At 34.3% G+C, this 20,851-nt stretch overlaps 1 protein-coding gene across 3 annotated transcripts; it reads left to right on the top strand.

Moving 5' to 3' along the window:
* The first annotated feature begins 591 nt into the window (after positions 1-591).
* Positions 592-5,870, top strand: LOC111023673 (putative UPF0481 protein At3g02645). Of its 3 annotated transcripts, none has more exons than XM_022301147.2 (3): positions 592-1,745; positions 2,422-2,842; positions 5,410-5,870. In XM_022301147.2, the coding sequence occupies exons 1-3, from the start codon at positions 607-609 to the stop codon at positions 5,536-5,538; spliced, it is 1,689 nt and encodes a 562-aa protein (XP_022156839.2). In that variant the 5' UTR covers positions 592-606; the 3' UTR covers positions 5,539-5,870. The 3 variants fall into 3 exon arrangements, with proteins under 3 accessions (XP_022156839.2, XP_022156838.1, XP_022156840.1); XM_022301146.2 differs by lacking the exon at positions 5,410-5,870 and adding an exon at positions 4,049-4,456 and having other exon boundaries at positions 2,422-2,820; XM_022301148.2 differs by lacking the exon at positions 5,410-5,870 and adding an exon at positions 4,049-4,456.
* The last annotated feature ends 14,981 nt before the right edge of the window (positions 5,871-20,851 follow it).

The following is a 20,851-nucleotide window of genomic DNA, read 5'->3' as shown; positions in this document are numbered from 1 at the left end:
AGTTTTGATGGTCATCGACGAGTCAACAACAATCTTCGTTTGGAGTTCTCAGCCTTTTAACTTTTTTTTTTTTTTTTTGGTTAAAACTCAAATGTCACACCATTCAAAAGTAACACACATCTATCCTACATGGTCCCTCGAATTCCCACCACGTCAACCTTCATATACCTTCATATATGAGTGACATTAATCACATCTTTGTTAATGATCCCACATTAAAAGAAAATGGACCTTACAATGGTTTATTATAGCTATGAGTTACTCATCTCATTGTCAATTGGTTTTGAGATGGAATCCCATATATATATTAATATGGTGCCAGAGCCCAAAATCCTTAGACGAAAGGGCTACTCCTTACATAATTAATAATCTTGAACTTCTTAGAACTATTTCTTAAAAGGTTGAAGCCCTAAATGTATAATACCTGACCAGCAGTAAGTTGCATAAAAGCAAGAAACAAAAATTAAGAACTCCAAAGTGGGCCTAATGCCATTGCTAAGTGGTTTCTTGTTCAACTGTGAAGTAATTAATGCATGAGTTATGGATGAAAGTGATGGTAGAAAGCTTCATGTCCTCTCTTATCTCTGCTACATTATCCCAATCTAAATGCATTTCTTCTCCAAAGCACAAACCATTCCCAAAAAGCATCTCCATTCACAATGGACTCCCCACTCCAAACCTACCAAAACCCTCCATGAAACCCTTTGGCTTGTTCAAATCAGCCAACTTCTCGAACCAAATAACCTTCAAACAGCCTTACAAACTCCCACTTCCATCTTTAAGATTGCTGATTCCATCACCAAAAACAACCCAGAAGCTTACTTCCCCCGCCGTGTAGCTCTTGGGCCGTACCACCACTTCAAAAATGACCTCCACAAGATGCAATTATTCAAGCTCCACAACACAATCAAGGCAAGAGAAACATTCCATCTCCAAGAACTCAGCCACATTATGGATGAACTCAAGCACTTGGAGATCAAAATCCGATCTTGTTTCGACCATTTTCTCGATATTGGGTCCGAGGCCTTGGCAAGAATCATGCTCATAGATGGGTTGTTCTTGATTCAGCTGCTGGTCATTTCCACCGATGAAAAAGATGAGCTTAGAAGTGCTAGGCCTGATCTTTGTCTCCCTTCTCCATTTCCTTTGTTTGTTGAACAACAGTTGTATAGTCATCTAATTGAGGGAAATTTGATGACCCAAGATGAGTTTGTGAAGGACATCCTTAAGCTCGAGAATCAGATTCCTCTTTTTGTTCTTAAAACAATTTTACCTGAAAATTTTGGCAACAATTTGCATCTGTTGTTCTTCAAATTTTGTAACTTTGTCTCCCCCAAGCAACTTCCTCCCCATGACATGCCTGATCTCATGAGTTTAAGTGGCTATACTAATTTATCCCAAATTATTGACCAATCCCACCATTTGCTTCACTTTTTGTATCTTTTGATCTTGGATAGAAGATTGAGTGTTGATCAAGCAGTTGCAATGGCACTGTTTCGTACTTCTTTCCTTGTGGAGTTGTTAAATGTTTTGAGCTCAGTTCTTCAAATTGGCTTCTTACAGCAGCTGAGTGAAGCTGCTGGGTTACTCCAAAGCTTGTTTGGTTTGCTTGGGAGAGTCGGGTCGTCGTCTTCTTCCTCGGGCGAGGACATGGACAGCCCGCCGTTGATCCCATCAGCTTCGGAACTTAAAAGGGTCAGAGTGAAGTTCGATGGTCGCTACAACGACTTTCATGAAAGCATGAGGTTTGTTAAATGGCTGCTGAATCCAAAAACTAAAACTGATATATAGGTAATTACCATATATTTAATAATCGCAAAATATACATGTTTTAGTCCACAATACTTAGGAGTTTTTTAAATTTTGATCTATTGTATTTTAACATTTTTTAATTATACTTTATCTTAAACTTTGTTAGTTGACCAAAATTTAGAGAATGACTTGGTCACACAAGATAGAAAAGTTTATAATCATCCAAATTTTGGTATAATCATCCAAACTTTTACCAAGTTGACAAAAATTTTGATTTATTTTCTTATAGTTTAATTTGTCATCTAAACTTCCTTTTTTTATTACTTTTTAAACGAAAAGGATAATTGGGACAAGTAAATTGAAGAAACACCCAAAACAATACATGTGTTTTTTTTTTTACAATATGGGGTGGAAATTCGAATTCACGATCTTTTGAAGATAAATATCTTAACTAGTTAAATTATATTCATGTTGGTCCAAAACAATACAAATTAAAATATATTGTTATTCCTATACTTGACATCACTTGTGTGACTTGAAAATTAACATAAAGTCCAACCAGTTACAATCAAATATGAATTAGAGATAAAATGACCCTACAAATATTTGAACACAAAACTCCATACTATAATAATGGTCTAAGCATAATTTATTCGTATTCTTAACAAGGTTCGAGCAGGAATCGAAAAAAGTGTGTCTCGAGATGCCGAGCATGGCCATTAATGTCTTCTCGGAAGTAGTTTTCAGAAATCTGGTGGCATTTGAAGCAGCAACCAAAAAAAACGCTACTTGGTTTGCCTTCTATGTGGCATTGATGAGTGGGTTGATAACCACAGCCAAAGATGTGAAAATATTGAAGCAAGCAGAGATCATTGAAAGCCATTGGGGAAGTGAAGAAGAGGTGGTGAAACTGTTTGATGGGCTGAGAAATCTCTTGGAACTTCACAACCAGCAGATGAGTTATAGCTCTGGTAGAATCATGGAGATGGCTGAGATTCAAATCGTTAAAGACATCAATTTCTATTACGAAAGCTGCTGGAAGGTGAAAGCCAAGAGATTCATTAAGAGGTTTGTGAATCCAATATTGAAGGTGATTTTTCTTATTCTTGTGATTTTGCTCATTGTTGTGGTTGTTCTACGTACATCTTGTGGTTGGTTTAGTTGCTCTAGAGTTTTGCATGTGCTTTCTGTATAGCGTCACAAACAACAATACTAATTAGGTGTTTGCGTTTAAGAATGGTAACAATTTAGTCTCGTGAAAATCTCATCAAAATTAAGTGTCGGTTAGTATTACGTAGTAACTTGATGCTTTGTTGATCTTTGACTTAATATCTTATACTCGAGCTAGAGAGGTGATTTAGAATCAGATTTGGGATGCATAATTGAGTAAGTTTTGAAATGGTGAGATTTAAAAATTCTTTACTGGTCTTTAAAAGACTTTTTTTTTTTATATACAAGGTCATTACATTAAAGTTTTTGTTTATTATTCAAACTAGAGTATGAATATTGGTTTCTTAATTAGCAAAGAGAATTAATTTGTGTTCGAAAGAGGTAGTTCAGAGTTGAAAGTTCTTGACCTATAGAATTAACAGTTAATTTATCTAGTAATTAATTAATTGGTTCATAAATTGAAATTCTCAAAGAATTTCTTCCTATGGGTTTTCTCTTTATCATTTATTTGCATTGATTTATTTATTTTTATTCTAATTCCATATTTTTCTAAATTCAATTGAGCGACTATATCTATGGTACTTAAGTGTGCTAGAACTTAATATAGAGGACAACGTTTGTATTCATCACTTACCACTATATTAAATCTTGACCTATACATTTCCAGTTAGCAATTTCTAATGTACACCGAAGCAAATCCTAATTTGTTATTCATATATTCCAAAGTAATGTATTTGTGATATATTGAGTTTAATTTCACTAATAACATTATTGGATATAACTAGCTAGAGTTCGAACAAGAATCAAAAAAATGTAATACGTCCTTGAGTAAGTCTACTCGTTGAAAAGATGGATACCCAAACGATTATGCCAAGTCTCAAGATAAAACATACATGATGTAGTGGTGTTACCAAAGGTAGTAGAAATGGAATTGTCTGTGGCAGGACCTCACAATTAGCCTTGCCCCACATTAGTATGAGAGCCAGATTTTTTCATAAAATTTGGACTTTTCTGTAACACATGCTTAGTTTCATATTGATCTTTGTCAAAACATGACTTGAATTAGTTTGAATCATGTGTTGGTGTTATTTTTAAAGACGATCGTGATGCATGTATTTTTCTACAGTTACGCGTTCGTATCAGCACCTAGGCGCTCTGCATGTGTGATTTTCAGTTGGTCCGGTTCGTCTGGGGCGGGTTTGGGTTGGTCAAACCCGATTGGTTCAGTCAATCCGGTTCACCATTTGGTCTGGTCTAACTTATCTGGTTCGCTGTAGTTCAATGGTCCGATCTGATTCAATTAGATATGTTCTGGTTTATGGTTGTCTTATGAATTTGTTCTAAATAGATAAAATTATAAAAGGATTTGCTTTATAGGGGAAGACACGTGTATATACTTAGAGTTTCAGTATTTTGTTATAACTACAGTTTGTTAGTTTGTTAATATTTTCAGTTTATGTCTTTATACTTCACAGGGAGTATTTTGTAGTGGGTGTGAGTGAAGTAATAAAGAAGTATTTCTCCTTCTCTCCCACCACGTGTTAAACATTAATCTCATAAATAAAAATATTAAATATTTAAATATTAGTTTTGAGAATAAAAAGGGATTTAAATATTGTTTGGATCTTAGGCATAAAATTATTAGCAGTTAACTGATCCACGTGGTCTTGTCTTCTAATGCTCTGCTGTAAAATTATTATTAAAAAAAGACCTCATCGTCTTTTTTCTTCCCTCCCAAAGAAAAACAATTAATAAATTAATAAATAGTTAAAATTTTAAAATTTAAATTTAGTTCTCCATTTAAAAAAAAACTTGATTATTAAAATTTTAAACGCTTTAATTATGTCACTTAATTTCAAACTATTATAAATCTATGTACGTTTTCACACCATCTTTTGTTGGAAAAAATATATGTCTAACTTGACACAATACAATATAACGTAGTATAGATGAACAAAATGAAATGACACGTCACCTCTGATAGAAGTATCATTCTAATTTATCAATCTAATTGTTTTTGTCATTTTTCTTTGCTATGCAGGGTGCCAAATAAAAGAAAAAAAATATAATTTATCTGATATGCGATTTTAAATTGTTTAAATATTTCAGACAACTAACATAGGTTAATTAAGAAGTTTCTTCCCAAAAAACATAGGTTAAGAAGTAAAATTTGTAATTTAATTACCTAATAAAAAAAGGTGCAACAATAAATAAAAGACTTCAATAAATAAATGCATTGGATTTAATAAATAAAGACTTTGATAAGTCAATGCATTGGATTTAATAAATAAAGACTTTGATAAAACTGAGGCATGCATATAATGGCTTAAACATCACCAATTGAAGATCAGGATAGCATTGGCAATGGCATCAGATTCAATTCTAAGCACAAATCTTGAAGAAACAGAGTGGGTTGTGCAAATCAAAGAGCTTCTACAACGAGATGACTTTCATACAACTTCTGAATGTCCAACCTCCATCTTTCAGGTGCCGGATTCTATCCGAAACGAAACTCCAGAAGCTTTCACTCCTCGTCGTATTACTTTGGGACCATATCACCATTTTCGTTCGGAGCTGCTCAAGTTGGAGCCCTACAAGCTCGATGCAGTAAAGTAGGTGAAAGATCAGATCCAACTTTCTGAATTCACCAACTTGTCAGTGATAAACTGAAGCCATTGGAGCTCAAAATCCGAGCATGTTTCGACAAATATTTGGAAGTGGAATGCGAGACGTTGAGCTGGATAATGCTCATCGATGGCTTGTTCTTGATTCGCTTGCTTCATATCTTTGCTGAAGTGGAAGTAAAGTTTTATCTTAAACGCCACGACCTTCCATTGCCTGAGCTTGATGCTGAGCACCAAAAGTTGTACCTCAATCACGAAGCAAGTCTAGTGGGTCCAGATGAGATTGTGTGCGACGCTTTGATGGTGGAGAATCGAATCCCATTGTGTTCTCAAAGAAATTTCCGCAGGAAACCAGATTACCAATGATTTGCCTATCCAACTTTACAAATTTTGCGTCTTGGTTTCGCCATTTGGCTTATTTTTCCATCCCGATCTCATCGCTAATAACACCGTTTTTCCTAAAATTCCTCAAACTTTCGAGCACTCTCACCATTTACTACATTTTTTATACATCTTAATTTTGAACCAGGAAAAAGTGATAAGGAAACGGTTATTACGTAAAGATGCAATGATGAATCTCCCATGGATTTGCTACAAGATATTGGGGTCACTTTTGCAGATAAGCCCAGAATAATTACTGAAAGATTCCAATGACTTGATCCAATCTTTATTAGAATTACTTAAAATATTGGTTCAACCATCGTCGCTCGAGGATGGCTTTCCTACGGTCCCTTCGGCCTCGAAATTGAAGAAATTTGGAGTGAATTTTAAGCCAACAAATTGTCTCCAAGGCATTACATTTAGCAAGAAAAAGGGTTCTATTAAGCTGCCTGCCATCACATTAGATTCCACCACCCAAGTAATATTAAGAAATCTAGTAGCATTTGAAGTCATTGCCAAGTTTAATCCACCATTTCTTTCCCAATATGCAGCCATGATGAATGGATTAATTTCAACTTCCAACGATGTCAAGATTCTCGAGAAAGCTAACATCATCATCAATAATTTAGAGAGTGATGAAGAAGTTATGGAGCTCTTTAATGGATTTACCAAATTAGCTCCAAAGAGTGAATCATCAAAGACGGGGTCTAGTTCTAAATCTTCCAGCATGGGTAGATATGGATGAAATTATTGAAGAACTAAACAAATATTACAACAGCAAATGGAGGATTAAGGTGGCAAAGTTTGTAAAGAAGTACAGATCTCCGATCGCTAAAAGCCTTTCTATTCTTGTTCTCATATTGCTTATAATTTTTGTGATTGTACACACGTTTTGTGGATTATTGTCTGGTCATTGGTCCTTGGATTTTGAAACCGTAAAAGATGTGTGTTTTCGATGAGAAGTGCTTTTGTTAAAATTATTTGTAATGGATATAGGGTGCTTTTCATAATAAAACAGTCAGTTATTTAGTTATACTCTTTCAAAAAGTATTTATCATCTAATTAAAAGTGGTTTTCTAGATTAGTGTAATATATTTAGTTAGACAAATATTTCTAAAATTTAATAATCAACCAAATAAAAATAATTATAATTATAAAATTACTAAAATAAAAATAATTATAATTACAAACACCCACTTCATCCTAGATTACCCTTTCAAACTGACATGATAATGGTGAAAAATTTACTCCATAGTTTAATGAGTTAAACTTAAGAATGGTGTACTCAAGTAAGTAAGTAAATAAATAAAAATATATATATATATAGATAGAGAATGTTCCAAAACAATACAACACACGACGGAAGAGTGCATATAGTACACAATTACAACAAAACAAAATAAATAGGTTACAATACTATTTTGGTCCCTGTATTTTAGGTATCAAACTATACGTGGTCATTATGGGGTTTGAATCTATTCCCTCTCAATTTATTTTTTTTTTGTTAAAAGATATCAGAACCATTCATTCAAGTATGTGAGAAACATACATACAGAAAGAGATGAGGGGCTAAATAAAAGTACTCCAGTTAAGTGAGATTGATGAGATATCATAGTTACAAAAGAAAGTAAACTTAGAAGACCAAGACGAAACTATTGCACCAAGGAATATTACAACTATTGCATAGAGGGGAAGATACCATTTCTGTGATGAACTCTTCGATGTGGCCTTGAATAGGAGAAGATAAGGCTGAAATTACAAAACAGCTGATGTCAAAGTGAACGTGTGTAAGGACAGTAAAGAAATATATGGTCGAGAGTTTCAAAGCTCCACAAGCTGCCGCGCGTTGGAGCACGTGTCAATTTCACAATCTCTAAAATTGTGGCTTCATTGAAATTTAATGAAATTTGGAATTTGGTGGAATTTCCTAAAATTCCTCATATCGATCAGCAAATTCTCACCCATAACGGTAGCAATTGCGCAGATTTGTTGGTCAGTGTCTTTCTGTTTTTAATTTAATTAGTATATATTTTGTAATTAATTTAATTAGTATATATTTTGTAATTAAAATCATTGACACATTCTTAATTTGTCCTCTTACCTTTTTTATTTTGGACAATTAAGGATTTTGTCTATTGTTTTATTATCTTTCCTTTTCTGGTTATCTTCATCCTTGTGGAGTTAAATAGAGGATGAATCCTCCTTGTATTCAATGAGAATAGTTATTCTTTTGTTAATAAATCAAGGATTCATCATTTTTTCTTATGGTATCAGAGCTTACACGAGGGTGAGGGCTCCTGGTTAGATATAATCCTTTCAATCCTAGCTTTAATCCTTTCAATAATCATAGCTTACAAAAGAATCAGTTTACAAAGAAATCATGGCCAACGAAACAACACTTACAATTCAAGCCTTGTTGGAAAATTTAAACAAATACTAATTCATGATTATTCTAAAATAACAGCCATAAAATTACAGAACAATCAAGACCAAGGATTTAAGCATGGAAGAAAACCAAAATCTATAAAGAGATTAAAATTACCTAAAACCATTAGATAGATTGACCATGATTTGCAAGAAGTTGTGGTTTGTGGTCTTCTTCAACTATGCAACCCAGACTAAATATGGGCAATACTCCCTATTTGATAGAGAACGGGAGGCTCAAGAAGCATAGTGTATTATGGACCATAACCATATATTTATAGGTTAATCCTAGGGTTTCCCATAATCCCTAGGATTAATGAACTGGTTTCTACCCAACAAGTCATACCACTAAATGGGAAGTCATGAGCCCCATAATCAAGATTACTCATAGGCCCATTAAATAGCCCAAATATAATTGTTGTTTAATTTGTTACCCACATATGAATTAATTATTAAATTAATTCCAACAATCTCCCACTTCGGTAACAATTTTCTTTACTAACAATTATATTAATTTATTATTTAGTTCACAACTCAATGCTATTAAAATAAACTTCCCTTTAATAACAATTTGATCCATCTCGCATATCGATGAGGAACCAAAGCGGCTTTTGTCACATGCATAGTCGCGACTCAACCTTCAATGATCACCACACCAAATATACTCAATGACATGGATCAAGCGTGGAAGAGCAGCATGAGAATTACATATAATGTGATCTAAACATGTCTATTCTCAACTGGTCCAACTTTATTCTTTAAAGAGATCCAAATTTATGCTTTCTAGCTTTATGTTAAACTACATTTAGAGAGAAAATCATTCAGAGTAACAAAATAAATCATCTTCTTTATTCTGCAGAAAATTCACATCTATATGGGCATTATGCTCGTAAAACTTTTGTGAAAGTCCTTAATGAGCGGATCCGCAATGATGGAGTTGCATTTCTTTAAACAAAAATACTCTGAATTTTCTTTATCAACTAAAGCTTAAATATTCATACAAAAGCTTTTGTTTGTTGCTGTAATATGGAAAAATACAAATCTTTGTCAAAATAACCTAATGACAAAATTTGATAACCATATTCTTAAGTTTGTTGACACATACAAAATGATATGAACACAAACTTTAGTGGTGAAAGGGACTAAATGACTCTTTACCACGAGATAGTAGTATCTTTTAACCTATTAGTGAATATAGCATCAAAGGTGGATCTAGATGACACCTCAACTTATCAAAATTATGAGCATGTAACCTTTTTGTTAAACACCTAATAACTCTTTAGATCCAATTAAAAGTTATCAAAAATTGCCTTTCATTCTTGATAGGAATACTGCAAGGGAAGCATATAGACTTTAAGCATGATTTTTTTTTAACTTTATTATTTAAAGGACCTCTATGGAAATTGAGCTTATCTCCCCGAGTGATGTCAATATTCCTTACTGCATAAATCTTTATGCTAGAGAACTTGCAATACATTTCAATATAACTCTTGTGAATTCTCAATATTACTTGAAATTGATCTTACAATATCATTTCACAATATCAAACAGATATGTTCATGCAAGTTTTCATCCTCTAATAAGACTTTTATTACGTCGCAGACATATTACACTAGGTAAATAAATTTACTCCCACTAAACCTGTAATTCATAATTATTAGTCATATTACCTTCCGATATTACATATGATAATATCAATATGTAATGAAAATTATGAAATTGCAGATAAAAAATCTTCATTGAGATCACAGATGAATATAAACCTTTTGAAACTTTGTGTTACTAGATCAAAAGTTTCTAAAATATACAAACTTATTGATTTCATAAATTATACAATTAAGAAACCAATCTTTATATTCATCTGACAAAACTCAAAAAAGTTATAATATTGTCATTTACTTGAAATAACTTTTCGAGAAGCCATAGAAAATATCTCTAAAAAATTAATGTCAGCCTTAAGATTTGAAACCATAACAACTAAATGAGCCTTATATTTGTTAACATTGCCTTTTAAAAATAATATAACAAAATGTAAAATATCTTCATTGTTTGTTGTTTCAACACATTCTTTATGACATTCATTTTTTCTTTTAAGAGATAAGACTTTGTTTGACTGTAGAGAATATACTCTTTTTATCAAACTTTAATCTTTATAATCATATTTCTCCTATCTCTTCTACTTACATTAATCACATTTTTAATGATGTTGAGCTTGTTTTACTAAAATGAGGAGAATCTTTATTCTTTACTAATATTGTTATAAAGAGAAAATAACTAAATTTATCTTAAATACAACATTCTTTACTTTATCTTCCCCCAAAACTCAACATCCTTAAGAAACTTTAAGATCTCATTCACATCAACTTTAAGTGGGAACTAATTTTAGAAATTATACATATTGAAAGACTAGTAAGTCTAGAGTGACAACTAAAAACCTTAAGTCCAAGTCTTGCAATAACTTGAATTGTAAGTGATTTTAGTTGTTTCTTTATTTGGTACACCACTTAAATTTTTTTATAACAATCTCGGATTAATGGGCTGGTTTCTACTCAACAAGCCACACCACTAAATGGGAAGTCATGGGCCCATAATCAAGATCACTCATATGCCCATTAAATAGCCCAAATATAATTGTTGTTTAATTTGTTACCCACATATGAATTAATTATTAAATTAATTCCAACAAGCCTTTCATCGGTGCTCAAGTTTAATGTCATTGAAGTTGAGTTCTACAAATTATCTGCTTTGGAAATCACAAGTGGTGTCACTAGTCAGAAGCCTTGGATTAGAACATCACTTGAAGAGTAGACAATCTCCTGAAGCAGAAATCACCAATAGTAATGGGAAAGCTGTCTCCAATCCGCTCTATGTCACTTGGCTCAACAATGATGTCCTTTTAACTTCATGATTATTAGGAATAATTTCAGAGGAAGTGCTTACTATGATTGAAGGAAAGGAGAATGCTCACCAAGTTTGGACTTCTTTAGAAGAAATCTTATTATCTATTACAAAGGAGAACAAGATTCATGTCAATGAATCTCTACACTGTTTGAAGAAGGGAAGTCTATCATTGGAAGAATACATAAAACGATTCAAGGCTTTAAGTGACAAGTTAGCAGCCATGAAAAGGCTCCTTGATAATATGATAAAAGTCTTCACTTCGGCTAGAGGATTGGGAAGTGACTACATGAATTTTAAAATAGCAATGTTGTCAAAGGCACGTTACCCTACATTCAATCAATTCATTCTTGCACTAAAAGCCCATGATCAAATGAACCAACTTAAAGTTGAAGGAGAAAGAGTTGGAATTCCTAATCACAATCAAGCTTTCTTCAGTCAAAGAAAAGGATATCGTGGTAGAGGAAGATAATTTACTTCACGAGGAAGGGGATTCCAACCTAGTCGAAGTCAAAATTCACAAGAAACTCATTTTGCAAATAATTTCAGCCATCGATCATCTCCTGGAAACTCCTCAGCCAAAAATCAAAGTAAGTCAAGTCCATGTCAAATTTGTGGTAGAACTAACCATACTGCGATGAAATGTTGGAACAGATTCGATCATACATATCAGCCTGATGATGTTCCCAAAGCCCTTGCTGTTGTTGCTCTACAGGAAGAAAATGATTTAAACTTATACGCTGACTCTGGAGCCACGACACATGTGATTAATGATCCAGGTGTGATTCATTCTACTAACAAATATATTGGAAATGAGAAAATGTATGTTGGAAATGGTGAAGTATTAAACCACTCACATAGGAACCGGTAAGATTTCAATAAATGGAAATCAACCTATAAAATTGGAAAAAGTACTTGTAGTTCCTAATATGAAGAAAATTTTGTTATCTATAAGCAAATTAACCTTTAACAATGATTGCTTGATAATTTTTTTGCTGATGGATTTATTATAAAGGACAAGCAGGGGAGAACCATGACCAAAGGAATTAATAGAGAGAGTCTATATGCTTTAGAAGATGCATCACAACATGTTGCTCCACATTCTGTTTTTTCTGCTATTTCTACTCAAAATAAGGTTGATTACACTGTATGGCATAGAAGAATTGGCCACATTAATGAAGCTGCTTTAAAAACTCTTTGCAATCAACACATGATCCATGTGTCAAATTGGGAAAATGAAAAGTTTATTTGCTCTAGTTGTCAAATGAGTAAAAGTTGCAAGTTACCTTTTAGCTCTAATGTTGAACTAAGTTTATGTTCTCTTAATAAAGTTCATTGTGATTTGTGAGGTCCTGCTCCTATTATTTCATGTCAAGGCTTTAAATATTATGTGAGTTTTGTGGATGACTACTCTAGGTTCACTTGGATATATCCCTTGAAGAAGAAATCTGATTTATATGCTTGCTTCTCTAAGTTTCAAAGGTTAGTTGAAAATCAATTTGAAATAAAGATAAAAGTGTTACAATCTGATGGAAGAGGTGAATTCATGTCCCTTAATCTCAAAACTCTCTTAGAACAAAGTGGAATTAGACACCAAATGTCATGTCCTCACACACCACAACAAAATGGTAGAAACTAGTTTGACCATACTTTTTCAATCTAATGTTCCCATGAAGTATTGGTAGATGCATTTCTTACTGTCACTTTCTTGATAAATAGAATGTCATCAAATGTTTTAGGAATGAGCACACCATTTGAAAAGTTATATAAAAAGAAACCTAGTTACAATAATCTAAAGATTTTTGGCTGTAGATGCTTTTCATACTTGAGAAATTACACCAAAGATAAATTTTCCAAAAGAACTTATCCTTGTGTGTTTATTGGATATAGTCCTGTACGTAAAGGATATAGATGTCTTGATCCTAGAACAAATAGAGTGTATATCTCAAGGCATGTTGTGTTTGATGAACAATTATTTCCATTTTGCCAAAGCTCTCTGTCAACTACTAACATCTCCCAAAGCCTAGATGTGACTGTGTTTGCAGATGAAGAAATGTGGAACATGCCTAGCTCCAGCACACTAAACCCGCATCATAGAGCAATGGTGGAACAATCCTCTAACACAAAATACACCTTTGAAAATCACATCAGAAATAGGTACGATGATCTGAGCAATCCAAGAACTAATATTGAAGAGCCTATTGACTACTCCTCCACTCAAACTCTCATAAATCAAGAGTCTATAAGGGTGTTGACAAGTGATAGTGAGGTATTAGTAGATAAGTCTCCAACAACTATCTTAGAAGCACAATCTAAACTGTCACTTGCTTAATAATAGTGATGACTTTCATATTGAGTTGCCACTTGCTCCCAATAATAGTGATGACTTTTATATTGAGTTGCCCATTGAATTAGGTGTCAATTCTCTAAATGAGTTATCAAGTGAAGTGCAGGGAAGTGGTGAATCTCAATGCTTAGGTGCAAACACACAAGGAGCCACAACCAACACACACTCAATGATTACTCGAAGCAAAGCAGTGAAGAATCAAGCAAGTGTCCTCTGTGATCAAAATCTAAGCGAGAGAATCGAAGGCAATGTCACTGTTAATTACATGATGGCTATAAAACAAACAATAGAGCCCAAAGGATACAAAAGTGCCCTTAAAATTCATCGTTGGAAGGAAGCTATGGATGACGAGATTAAAGCTCTTTATGAAAACCAAACATGGGAACTCACGCAAAGACCTCCAAACACAAACATTGTAAGGTGCAAATGGATTTTCAAAACCAAACTAAAGGAAGATGGATCGGTGGAACATTATAAGGCAAGATTAGTTGCTCAACCAGGTATAGACTATAATGAAACCTTCAACCCTGTCATTAAACACACTACAATCAGGTTAGTACTTGCACTTGCTGTATCTAAAAATTGGTCTTTTAGACAGCTAGATGTCAAAAATGTCTTTCTCCATGGCTGTCTAAAAGAAGAAGTTTACATGTCCCAACCTCCAGGTTATATACACCCTAAGCTTCCTAACCATGTTTGCAAATTAAAAAAGTTTTATACGGTTTGAAATAAGCTCCTCGAGCTTGGTTTGATTTCTTATCTCAATATCTCATCATTCATGGCTTTGTATGTAGTAGAAATGACCCATCTTTATTCATTTTTAAGATAGATGAGATCATTACCTTCATGCTTGTATATGTTGATGATATCATACTTACAGGAACTGATACTAATTTCTTGACTCATCTTATCAAGAGACTAAGTACAAAGTTTGCATTAAAGGATTTAAGGGATTTAAAGTTCTTTTTAGGTATTGAAGTTCAGCCAACAGCTCAAGGAATTAACGTCACTCAAACAAAATACATGAAAGAATTGTTGGAAAAGGCTGATATGCTCGAGTCCACTTCCATTGCAACACCTATGTCCACTTCAAACTTAAAAACTCCAAAAGATGATGAGTTAGTTGATCCAACCACATACAAAAATTTAGTTGGCTCTCGTCAATATCTCACCTTAACTAGACCTGACATTGTTCAAGTTGTTAATAAAGTTTTCCAACATCTTCAACAACCCCATCTTCAACACATGCGAGCAGTCAAGAGGATACTTTATTATCTCAAAGGAAAAATGACACATGGTATATCCTTCTCCAAACATAGTTCGAATAACTTATATGCATTTTGTGATGCAGATTGGGGGAGGGGGGGATGTCTAACAATAAGAAGGAGCACCACAGTCTGTGTGTTCCTTGGATCAAATTTAATATCCTGGTCATCAAAGAAACCTACAGTGTCATGATCTAGCTCTGAAGCAGAATATCGGGCAATGGCAAACACAACGGCTGAGTTAACATGGATATCCTTTTTTGCTAAGAGACATGCATATTCCTCATTTAAAACCTCCTCAACTCTTTTGTGATAACATGAGTGCATTGCATATGTCTATAAATCTAGTGTTTCATGCTAGAACTAAACATATTGAACTTGATTACCACTTTGTTCGAGAAAAAGTAGCCATGGCTCACTAATTACTAGATATGTTCCTTCTCATGATCAACTGGCTGGCATCCTCACAAAGCCACTAGCAACGGTCACCTTCAGAACACTAAGGAGCAAACTTGGCATTTGGTCCATCCTACCTCCAGTTTGAAGAAGAATGAAAAGCTCCACAAGTTGCCACATTGAAGCCACGTTGAAGCAGGTGTCAATTTCACAATCTCTAAAATTGTGGCTTCATTGAAATTTAATGAAATTTGGAATTTGGTGGAATTTCCTAAAATTCCTCATATCGATTAGCAAATTCTCACCCCATAACGGGCTAATTGCGCAGATTTGGCTCCCTTCGAATTGGTCAGTGTCTTTCTGTTTTTAATTTAATTAGTATATATTTTGTAATTAAAATCATGGACACACATTCTTAATTTGTCCTCCTACCTTTTGTATTTTGGACAATTAAGGATTTTGTCTATTGTTTTATTATCTTTCTTTTTCTGGTTACCTTCACCCTTGTGTAGTTAAATAGAGATGAATCTCACTGTATTCAATGAGAATAGTTATTCTGTTGTAAATCAATCAAGGATTCATCTTTTTTTCTTAATTTATATCTCGATGAATGGTGCACCAAAGAAAGAACTTGCACCATTTACGAAAAGGTAAAGCCCATAAATTTGCAGCTGTGGTGGAGACGTCGAATGGAATACCTATTTCTTCACTGTACTTTTACAGCTTATTTATGGGCTCGCCTCCTCTCCACTTTCCACTTGGATATTGCGCTTCTGAACCGAATAGATACTTTTATCCTCGAGAGTTTGTTCTTATCTACGAACAACCAGCATAACATCCTTTGGTGCAATGCAATCGGTAGTCTTTTATGGCACATTTGGTTGGAAAGAAACAAAATCAAACACTCATGGATTCTAACAAAAGCCTCACAAATATTTGGGAAGATATCATTGCCTCAACTTGGACATCCAAATCTTCCATCTTTTGTAATTACAATATTGTAATCATTTCTCTCCATTGGAGTGCTTTCATTGAAGCCTCTTTTTTTGTATGTATGTTCCTCACATACTACAATGAATGGTACTTCATTTTCCAAAAAAAAAAAAAAAGAAAGCTCTCGTCCAGGAGAATAAAAGAGGTTGGGAATAAGCTATTTTTAGAAAAAGTTTTCAAATCTGTCAAAGGTTTACTTGCCCATGCTCGATCTTGCCCATTCCCACCCAATAAACCCTCAACCAAAAGGTCCCTTAGATTGCAGGCAATTGTCGGGTTGATAACTAATTAATTATTTATTATTCTTAATTAATTAATTTACTATTTACCATTAATTTTTTATGACATGTTTTATAATTTTATAAATTAAAGAAACGTTATAATAGTCTAAAAATATTTTTTTCAAAATCTTACTTTTTTAATATAGATATAGATATAATTTTTTTTAAATAGACTAGAAAAATAATATTAAAAAAGACGAATTTTTCTTTGTTCTAATTATTCACACCAATTCTTTATTGATCTAAGTTGGAATTAGTAACGATTTGTTTGTTTCATTTATAGTAATTATTCACACCCTTCTAACTTTATTCCAAAACTACAACCACTAAATCTTCCCATTCTTCTCTTCTTTTTTATTAAAATTAAAAAAAAAAAGACCTAGTAGAAAAGCCAAAGTTATAAGTAAAAGCTTGAGGAAAGGGAGTATGAGCATGGAAGAATATTGGAAGAAATTCAAGGGGTTGTGCGATAAACTAGCAGCAATGAAGAAACCCCTTGATGACACAACCAAAGTCTTCTATCTTGCGAGGGGATTAGGAGGTAAGTATAAGGATTTTAGAATTGCAATGCTTTTCAAAGCCCCTTATCCCTCTTACAACCAATTTGTGTTGGCTTTTAAGAACCATGAAAAACAATTAATTGCTGAGTCAAGAGGAGGAAAAACATCATACCATTGACCATAACCAAGCCTTTCTCGGGCAAATGGCAAGGTCTAGAGGAAGAGAAACGCACTACGTAGCTAGAGAAGGAGGTGCCTACCGAAACCGAAATCACACTGCGCATCAAATGAGCCAACCTGTTACGACTCAACAAGACTATAGAAATTTTAGTCCAAGCAGTCACAAATCAAATCAAAAGGAGAAGGTTGAATGCTAGATATGCGGTAAGTTCAACCACACGGCTCTAAAATGCTGGAATAGGTTTGACCACAACTACCAAAATGAAGAGATTCCAAAAGCTCTAGTAGCCCTAGGCATGAATGAAATCATTGATCCAACACTGTTTGCAGATTCTGGAGCCACGACACACATAGTAAATGATCCTGGTACGATCTCCCTTTCAAAACCTTATAATGGAACTGAAAAATTATATGTAGGAGATGGAAATGGCTTAAACATAACTCACACTGGATCTTGTCATGTTCAAACTGATTTCTCTAAGCTAAAACTGAACGATGTCTTGGTGGTTCCTGAAATAAAGAAAAACTTGATGTCAATTAGTAAACTTACTTTAGATAATGACTGTCTAATTACATTTGATAAATTTGGTTTCGTTATTAAGAAAAAATAGGGACAAATCTTGGGCAAGGGTCATAAAAGGGAGGGCCTCTATGCATTGGTTGAGGAAAACAAGCAAGCTCTCCAAGCTTTTACTGCAACAACAAGCTCTAATAAAGCACATTTCTATATTTGGCACAAACGTATGGGTCATCTAAATGATGAGGCCCTGAAGCATTTGAATAATTCTCATCTCTTACCAGTTGTTAGTTGGAACAAAACTAGAAATTTGTGTGATTTCTGTCAAATGGGCAAGAGTTGTCAACTTCCTTTCAAGTTAAATAAACACATAAGTAGTTATCCTCTTTATAAAGTAGATTGTGATCTTTGGGGACCGTCTCCCATTAATTCTATTCTAAGGTTTTAGATACTATGTGAGCTTTGTAGATGATTTCTCAAGGTTTTGTTGGATTTACCGTTTTAAGGAAAAAATCTGATTTTCTTTGTTGTTTCATTAAATTTCAAAATCTTGTGGAAAACCAATTTGAAAGGAAGATAAAAAATTTTCAAAGTGATGGAGGGGTGAGTTTACATCTGGGTCTTAAAAGCTTATTTGAACAAAAAGGGATCATTCACCAATTCTCATGTCCTCACACCCCACAACAAAATGGACTTGTTAAGAGAAAACATAGGCACATAGTAGAGACCGGGCTAACACTTCTCTTTCAATCTAAAGTTCCCCCTATGCTTTTCTTACTGTTGTGTTCTTGATAAATAGAATGCCCTCTAAAAACCTTAATTTCTTGAAATTGTTTAATAGAGAACCTGACTATAGTGGCATCAAAGTCTTTGGATGCAAGTGTTTTCCTTACCTTAGAAACTACAACAAAAACAAACTCTCAAAGAGAACTTATCCTTGTGTGTTTCTAGGATATAGCCCCATTCTCAAAGGTTATAGGTGTTTGGACCTTTGACAAACAAAATTTATATTTCAAGGCATGCTGTTTTTTATGAAAATATTTTTCCTTTTGAACCTTAATAACAAAACTGACACACAATGCATGGATAACTCTCTTGTTACTTCTGAGTTTACAGATTTTGAAGAATGGCATGACCCATCTAGCATGGCAAATCAAACACCTCAAGATGACTATATAGATGTCAGACAACAGAAAATGGAGGAAACTACTTACACTAGAAAACATACTCATTTGGATGACAATGAAACTTCCTCAAACCTACTGATAGACAATAATATTGCAGATCAATCACAAAATCCTTTCCAAGGTAGAAATAATACTTCAAGTCTTGAGATGCAATCACCAGACAAGCAACAAATTGAGGAAAACAATGTATCTCAAATTAAAGTCTCTAATCCTCACCAAAACTCTACCCAAAGAGCTGAAATACAATGGCAATATTAAATTCAAATTGAGGACTCTATTGTCTCCAATTTCCAGCCTCTCTCAAATGGTCAACTCCCAAATAGCAGCTCAAGTCACAGTTTGCAAGGACTTCATAAACAGGAGGTAAGTACTTTACCCAATAAAAGTAATAATCTGTCAATTGACTTGAACATCTCTCCTGCAGGTACTTCCAACATTAACCAGCTCGCTGTTGTAACTATCAACAATCATCCAATGATCACAAGAAGAAAACTCACTTACAACCCGCATCTAAATCCAGTGCTGCATCAGGAAGTTCACAAAAATGGAAAAGACACGAGTCAACTTGCACTCTTTTACACCAAAAGTGAGGCTGAACCGAAACATTACAAAATAGCCTTAAAGATCCCTCATTGGAAGGCTGCAATGGAGGAAGAAATGCGAGCTCTCCAAGAAAATCATACTTGGACCTTAGTTACACCTCCACATAACACAAACATAGTAGGGTCCGAAGTGGATCTTCAAAACTAAACTGAAAGAGGATGGAACAATAGAACAGTTTAAGGCAAGACTTGTAACTCAGTGTTACTCTCAAGTAGAAGGGATAGACTACGAGGAAACATTTAGCCCCGTAGTGAAACCAACAACAATAAGACTTGTGCTTGCCTTGGCCATTACCTCAAATTGGTCCCCGAGACAATTGGATGTAAAGAATGCTTTTCTCCACGGTCTACTTAAAGAAGAAGTGTACATGTCTCAGCCATCGGGTTTCCAACATCCTGAAAAGCCACACCATGTCTGCAAACTCAATCAATCGCTCTATGGTTTGAAACAGGTACCTAGAGCTTGGTTTGAAAGATTATCTCAATTTATTCTTCATATTGGATTTAATAGCTCACACTCTGACCCATCTTTATTTATCTGTAAGGGAGAAAATGTAGTCACTCTAATGCTTGTTTATGTTGATAATATTATCTTGACAGGGTCTAGCTCACAACACATGGAAAAACTCATCACTCAACTAGGTGCAGAATTTGCACTAAAAGATCTTGGACCTCTACATTACTTGTTTGGAATAGAAGTTCATCACACCCCTACTAGAGCTATGCTCTCACAAGGAAGATATGCCAAGGACATCTTAAATAAAGCAAGAATGCTTGAAGCTTCCCAAATGAGCACACCAATGTCAACTTCCACCTCGTCCTCCACAACTGATAATGAACTGATTGATGCCACAAAATACAGAAGCATAGTAGGGTCACTTCAATATTTGACTTTCACTCGACCTAACATCACATTCGCCGTAAACAAAGCATGCCAACATTTACAAAAACCAAGACTCAAGCACTTGAAGATGGTCAAGCACATCCTGAGATACCTAAAGGGCACTCTAAGGTATAGAATATCTTTTTATAAGAATAGTTCACTAAATCTATACGCTTTTTGTGATGCAGATTGGGCCGGATGTCTAGAAACTAGAAGGAGCACTTTAGGCTGTTGTATATTCTTAGGATCTAACTGCATATATTGGAGCTCAAAAGAAACAACCCACAGTAGCTCACTCAAGCTCAGAAGCTGAGTATCGGGCAATGGTAACTTCAACTGCAGACCTAACATGGATTACATTCTTACTAAAGGATATTGGTGTTAAAACCCCTATGCCACCACAACTAATTTGTGACAACATGAGTGCCATACTCATGTCTAAAAATCCGGT

This window comes from Momordica charantia (genome assembly GCF_013281855.1).
Source record: "Momordica charantia cultivar OHB3-1 chromosome 11 unlocalized genomic scaffold, Mcharantia_2.0 BLBB01000011.1, whole genome shotgun sequence".
Taxonomy (NCBI): Eukaryota; Viridiplantae; Streptophyta; class Magnoliopsida; order Cucurbitales; family Cucurbitaceae; genus Momordica; species Momordica charantia.
Note: the sequence above shows the minus strand (reverse complement) of the source record. Positions and strands in the feature narration are given on the sequence as shown.